The sequence below is a fragment of the Harpegnathos saltator genome, unplaced genomic scaffold (genome assembly GCF_003227715.2).
Source record: "Harpegnathos saltator strain DR-91 unplaced genomic scaffold, Hsal_v8.6 scaffold364, whole genome shotgun sequence".
In the NCBI taxonomy this organism is placed as follows: domain Eukaryota; kingdom Metazoa; phylum Arthropoda; class Insecta; order Hymenoptera; family Formicidae; genus Harpegnathos; species Harpegnathos saltator.
Genome location: NW_020230166.1, coordinates 152,144 through 159,213, shown reverse-complemented (window position 1 = coordinate 159,213; position 7,070 = coordinate 152,144). Strand labels below are relative to the sequence as shown.

At 55.8% G+C, this 7,070-nt stretch overlaps 1 protein-coding gene across 1 annotated transcript; it reads right to left on the bottom strand.

The window, feature by feature from the left end:
- Nucleotides 1-1,782: 1,782 nt before the first annotated feature.
- Nucleotides 1,783-2,601, bottom strand: LOC112588981 (uncharacterized). Its single transcript, XM_025300439.1, has one exon. It carries the CDS (start codon nt 2,599-2,601, stop codon nt 1,783-1,785), a length of 819 nt encoding a protein of 272 aa, XP_025156224.1.
- Between the last annotated feature and the right edge of the window lie 4,469 nt (nt 2,602-7,070).

Here is a 7,070-nt window from a genome sequence, read left to right as displayed (position 1 = left end):
AGGAGGACCTGTCGAGTCTGGTGCTTCATACTTCTTATTGCCCTGGCGAGCGATTCTTCCGCTCCCCTTGTACGCAGGAGCTCCCGCTTCCTGTCGTACATTCTCTTGTACGACAGGGCCATGAGCTCCAAGGGGGGCATGCTCGCCAGGACCGCCGCCGCCACGTGGGACACAGTACGGTAGCAGCGGGCTACCCTGACCGCCAGCGTACTTTGCACCTTGCGCTGGGTTGCTTGCATCGGGCGACTGACGGCCAGGGCCTCTGCCCATATCGGTGCCCCGTACAGGGCCACCGAATTAAGTATCCCAGCGTGGAGGCGACGCGCCTTCCCATCTGGTCCCCCGGTTCTCGGCATGAGTCTACTGACACAGCTCGAGACAGCTCTCAACCGGGGGACCAGGCGATTGAAGTGTTCTTTGAAGCACCAGGTGCCGTCCAAAGTGAGGCCCAGATATCTCATCTGGGCCTCTAATGAAACCCTGACCTTTCCTACTCTGATCTGGGCCTGGCGTGGCTTCATCCTCTTGCGATGGAGGAATATCGCCTCAGTTTTTCTTTCTGCCACCACCAGACCCAGTCCGCAAATGGAGCGCACGACGCATGCCACCGCAAAATTAGCCGCTCTCACGGCCTCCCCCCAGTCTTTCCCCCCGGCTAGAATGAGCGTGTCATCCGCGTAGCAGATGATGCTACTGCCGGCGGGGAGGGCAGTTTGGAGGACAGAGTTGTAACCGAGGTTCCACAGGAGGGGGCCCAAAACAGACCCCTGTGGAACCCTGCAACTCATGCCCCTCTCGCATACCTTGCCGTCGGCATCCTTCCAGGCTAGACGCCGACCTCGGAAGTAATCCTCGACGACGGCCACGAGGTAGGGTGGAAATCGGAAGTGGCCTCTCATGGCCTCTACCACCCTACTCCAGGGCAGGGTGTTGAACGTGTTGGCGATGTCAAGAGACACCGTCACCGCTACCCCGCCCTCCTGCACAATGGCCTCCGAGAGGGATCGCAGACGCCGAATCGCGTCTACGGTGGAACGTCCCTCCCGGAAGCCGTATTGGCCGTCGTCAAGGTCCGGACCCTCCCGGGACATATGCTCCACGAGGCGGGCAGCTATGACGCGCTCGAAGAGCTTGCCCGCCTCGTCTAGGAGACATATGGGCCGGTATGCGGAGGGGGTGTCCTCCGGTTTGCCCTCTTTATGGAGGAGGACCACATTGGCCCTTCCCAGACTGGGGGGAACCTGTGTTCCCTCAGGGCTCGCGAAAAAATTTTCGCGAGCCTGCCGCTTAGGTACCCCGAGGCTAGGGTAAGGACGCGGCCGGGGATTCCATCAGGTCCTGGCGCCTTACGGCTTTTGACCCGCTTGATGGCCCCAGCCACCTCCTCCTCAGTGACCCCCGGTACCACCCCTTGTTGTTCAGGGGTGGGGGCAACATATGGGCCTATGGGGTCCCCTCCCCTGATCGGGAAGAGGGTCTCCATGACCCGCTCCAGGAACCGGGGGTCGAGCGTCTCCGTTAGCGGGGGCGTCCATGGCTTCAATTTATTCATGACCATCTTGTATGGACGCCCCCACGGATCCACGTCTAGCGAGAGGAGGAGGGTGTCCCACCCTTTACCTCTGGCCGCCCCAATCGCGTCCCTCAGGGATGCTGCCGCGAGGCAAAACTCCCTTCGGGCAGCCAGAATAGCCTCGGGGTCCGAGTCAGAGTTGTTGCGAACCTTTCTGAAGGCCCGCCTGAGGTGGACCGACTTTTGCCTGAGGTCGGCTATGGTATCGGCTATGGTATCCACCACCAGGCGGATCTTTTTGGGCAGGACCTGACTCTGGACATGGCTTCGTCACACGCATGTGCGATCACTTCCATAATTTCCATAACCGCAGAGTCAAGGTCCCGCCCCTCCTTCTGCCGTGGCCAGGTGGCAGCCTCCAGGGAGATGTCCAGGGCCTCCCTGTCCAGCTGATTCAGGGCCCATCTCCCTGGTCGGGGTTGCTTCTGTGGGTGTTTTGTCCGCAGGCCTTCGGGGGTGACGGACAGCTCCATCTCTATCAGGAGATGATCAGAGAGAGCTTCGAGCTCGTCCGCCACCCTCCAGCTCCGCACCCGCTTCAGGGCCGCAGGGGAAGCCCATGTGAGATCAATGATCGATTCCCCCTGCGACCCTACGAACATTGCTTTTTGTCCTTCATTGAGCAGGTGCAGATCAAGGCCCGCGGCCCAGTCTTCCACTTCCTCCCCCCTCCTGTCACCACGCCGGGATCCCCACAACTCCGACTTCGCATTGAAGTCCCCGGCGATGATGACAGGTTCGGGGAGATACCGCTTGACGGCCCTCCCCATATCTCGGAGCCTGGACTTAAAGCTGGGCAAGTCCAGGCTCTTTGTTGGGGGGAGGTATACCCCGACCACAGTCAGGACCCCCCATCTGGTCACGACATACCCTTCTCCGCTACCTACATAGGTAGCGGGGGGAGAATTTCCGCCTGCCTTCCATATTATTGCGACGGAGCCCAGGTTGTCCCCAAACCATCTTGGATGGTTTCTGGGGACTTTGTAGGGCTCCGCCACAATTCCCAGTCCAGCACCGCGCTCGTTCATAGTGTGTTCGAATAACGGTAGTGCTTGCCGAGCACGGTGCAAATTGGATTGGAGGAGCCTTGTGTCCATTACAGTTGGATTAAGAGTTTCTTCACGGGCTCCTCCTCTTCCTCACTCCCACTTCTTCTTATGGGTCGATGTCGCTTTTCTCCCCTTCTTTCAACATCCATTTCCTCCCCCTTATCTTGCGTTTCAGCTACCGAGGTAACTGGATCCAAAGATTCTATGGGTGGGGAGGGCTCTTGCTCCTTGTCTCCACTTCCATCTGTTGCTTTTTTAGAGGGAGAAGGGGGCGGGTGGCATCGGTGCGGTTGCCTCCGCTTCCTGCCCCTCATCCCTCTTCTTTTTCCTCCTCTTGTTGGGGGGACGACACGCCGGTCCCCCCATTCGATGACCCGCTGGTTTACCCGCTTCAGCACATACGACACATTTTGCCGCTTTTGTGCAGTTGCGGGCCAGATGGTCCATTTCACCGCATCTGTAGCAGTTGTTTCTCCTGTCTATTTCACTGCTGCAATTTTGTTGGACATGCCCTCTTTCGAGGCATCTATAATACTGTAGAGGCCTCGTATCCAAGAGCTCCACTTTCACTTGCGTCCAACCCAGGGATAATGTCCCTTTTTCCGCCACTTTTTTGGCTGCCATAAGTGGGCATCTCATCCACAATGACCTTAATCCTGACGGTATGGTCCTAATTATCCCCGTTTGGACTTCTGTCACTTTGCAGTCATCAACTTGGGCCACCCGCTGTGCGGCTTCTTCCTCCGAGGTAGATATTTCCAGTCCCCTAAGCCTAATCTCCCCCATCTTTTGTGGGCGGGTCACCTTGGCCTTATCCACAAGTATTTCCCTTAATTTTTTGGCGAGATTATCTGCCTGCGCATTTCTATTCTCGCCTGGGATCTCCAAGATCAGGGCTCCCGTAACACCTTGTCTCGTCCTGATTTTGGAGATCCCTAATTCGTCTATATCGATTTTCTTCTTCGCTTCTGTCAAAATTTCTTTGTATTTTCCTTTTTCCGCGGAAATTGAAATTGCCGCAGTATTGGGAATCTTTCTTTTGACCTTCCTGTCCACACTTTTCTCCCTTATCACTTTTTTTGGAGGGTTTTTTCCTTCTTCTTTTTCTTTTTCTTTTCTTTCTTTTCTCCTTTCTTTACGACCCACCACTGTTGCCCAGGTTTCTTTGGGTTCTGAATTGAACCTCAGGGACCTTTGTGGTAGGGGTGGGTCTTCCCTTGAGGGTGGTGAAGCCTTAGGTTGTTGTGACCCCTGTTTCCCTGCCTTTTGGCCGTTCGGTATTGTCCTTCCCCCTTTCTTTTTCCCTTTCTTTTGAACTTTTTTCGTTTCCGTCTCTTCCATGCGACCCTGGTCTGTCTTCTTTTTGTTATTCTCCCATAGTCTCATGACTTCGTAGACCATGGAGGTAATCTTTTCCTCCTCAGTTGTTTTCCTCTCCTTTCCCATTGGTTGATCCCCTCTTTCCATTTTTACTTTTGTATTCAACAACACATCCTCCCTTATCCTTGGTTTTCCTTCTTTGTTGTTGGGGTGCACTTTGTTGGGTTTTATCAACCCTGGCTGTATTTCAATTGCCCCCACCACCATTGCCTCTTCTTCTTCCATGTCCACAGATGGAGGTAGGATTCTTCTTTCTTTTGTTCCCTTCCTCCTTTCCTCCTCACTAATGTATTCCGTGGGCGAGAGAATCGCCGTCTCAGGTGATAGCATCCTCTTTACACCACGAGCCACATTTTCCTTACATGTCTGAGGCAAGGAGGACACCATCATTGATGACGGTGCCTTCTTTATACTTGGCCTTGTATCCTGCCCGCGCTCCAGGGGCGAGGGGGACACCGCCCTCGATGGTGGTACCCTCCTCTTACTCTGGAGCGTTTTCTTCATTTCCTCCAATTCTTTTTTTAACTGCTCCTGCGATGCTCGGAGCTGTTTGTTTTCCTCCCTTAGTTCGTCCAGGAGGTCCATTTCTTCCCCGTCTTGTCCCGTGGCCATTCTTTTTTCGAGGGTTGTTGTTCCCGCTATAATGGCTGCCGACGCGTCCCGTAGGAGCTTTACACACGTCCCCTTCAAATTTTTGGAACGTACCGAAAATCCGAGGATTTTCGTTGATACCTCTAAAATCGAGGCAGCTACGTCCCTGAAGGGGGCATTTTCTAAGCCCTCCATTAGTCTGTATAGTTCTGCTCTATATTTTCTATTTAGCGAGCAGTCTTTGAAGGCCTGCGTAGGGTTTTCCAGTCCCTTTAACAGGGTCTCCTCCTTCTTTGCTTCCAACAGACTCGCCCTCTTGGCCATGAAGATTTTCTTTTTCTCGTATTCCCCTATTGTTCGGGGTCTTCCTCTTGGCCGAGTTGCCTTCTCTGCGAACTTCTCCTCATCCGTTTCCACGTTGGACTTCCTGGGGATGTCCCACTTCCCTTCGGGATGGTCTTTTCCATCCGAGGGTGCGTATTCAGCTGAAGATGTGGATTCTTCCGCGTCCGAATACGGACTGGACCTGTATCGGGGTTTATTTTGCCTACTTTTGTTGGCATTCCGGAGTCCCTCCCTTTTTGGCAACTGGCTTGTGCTCGGTTGATTTTCCAGGATTGTATCCCCCTCCTTCCTTCTGGAGCTACGGGCTCGCTCCAGGTTATTCGTGTCCTTGTTACTTGTCAGGGTCGTCTTATCGTTGTCCAGATCCGAGATAGAGGAAGAGTAATGTGAGTTAGTCATTTTTGTTTGTAACCCACAACCCAGTGCGGCTCCAGTACCCGGGCATGCCCGCATCCCCTCCGGAAAGGGGGGAGCCTCCGAGTTCCCCCAGAGGAGCACCATATGAAACGAGCCGACGGAATATCCATCGTCGGCACTGGTCTCCCGCCCCCTACACACGCTCTGGCCGTCATTTCTGACGGTCAGACCGCTTCCAGGGGTCCCATGCCTCCGACAACATGGGCACCGCACTGGGCGCCGCCACGCGGGGGGCCCCATGGAAGGAGGTAGTTCACCGGTGTCGCACCCCACCGGGAACGCCTCCCCCATGGCAGCCAGCGTGCTCGCGCCGCCCGACGGTCCGCTTTAGGGTGATGCGATCGCATTCCCTCGGGCACAGCACACAGGGGCTCCGGCCCCGCCTCGGAATACGTCCGAGCGGTCCGGAGCACCCCTCTACCCCCCAGGTACCGTGAGGGGTTCCAAACCCTCATGGTGTGCAGACCTGGGTGTGGGTACCTCTCTCCGCCTGGCCATGGCCAAGACGGATGAGGGAGAGGATCATTCCCTTTGACTGCCGGAGTACCGGCGTGCAATGCCTCCGGGAATGAGTCCTCTAGATGACGCATGAGGGTGTCTCGACCCCGACCTCGGAATACGTCCGAGCGGCCCGAGACACCCCTCCACCCCCCGGGTACCATGGGGTAAGCCCCATGGTGTGCAGACCCGGGTGTGGGTTCCTCTGTCCACTCGACCGAGGCCGAACGGGTGAGGGAAGTCGGGGAGTCCACCTTCGATGAAGGTGGGGTCCTCTCCCCTCGTCACCCTAGGGTGCCCCGACCCCGACCTCGGAATAAGTCCGAGCTGCCCGGGATACCCCTCCAACCCCCAGGTACCATGGGAATAGTCCCATGGTGTGCAGACCCGGGTGTGGGATCCTCCATTCGCTCAGCCGTGGCTGGGACGAATGAGGGAGAGAGGTCTTCCCCTCTTCGGCTGCCGGAGCACCGGCGTGCAATGCCTCAGAGGGTGGAATCTCTCAGGACGCGATAGGGTACCCCGACCCCGACCTCGGAAACGTCCGAGCGGCCCGGAGCACCCCTCCGCATCTCAGGCACCATGGGGGGAGGATCCCCATGGGGTGGAGCCCTGGATGCGGGTACATCCCTCCGCCCCGGTCTAACCATAACGGTCCAACCGAGGCAGGAAGAAAGGGTTCTCTCTCTTCGGCTGCCGGAGCACCGGCGTGCAATGCCTCGGAGAGAGAGGTCCCCTTTCTGGAGCGAGTATAAAGAAGGTCATCCCTGTCGGCTGCCGGAGCACCGGCGTGCAATGCCTTCAGGCATCTCCTCCCATCCGCTCTGTGACCATACTGGTCATGGACCAGGCTGGTCACTCAGCCCGGTCAGGTGCTCTTGGTCCAGTGCCTCCGTACAGACCACTCCGGCATGGTAGAACCTGCCAGGGGCCGAAATCCCCTCCGGTACAGCTCTGTACATCATCGGGACCTTCAAGCCTTCCCACCACGTCAAGGTGGCACCCACGGGGAGGTTTATTAGAACACTGAGTTATATGATACTATTTACTGGGTTGTCACGGTTATTACTATTTTTAACAATAACAGCAATGCAAGCAACGCGCGTTAACTTATTAACTTTATATTAAATTAAAAAATAAAAAAAAGATTTAATCCAAACATACAAGGAATTGAAAAGAATTATGAAGATTCACAAAAAACTAGAAAACCCTTGGCC

Coding starts and splice junctions, on each gene's coding strand:
- LOC112588981 (XM_025300439.1), bottom strand. CDS start 2,601: ATGAACGAGCGCGGTGCTGGACTGGGAATTGTGGCGGAGCCCTACAAA.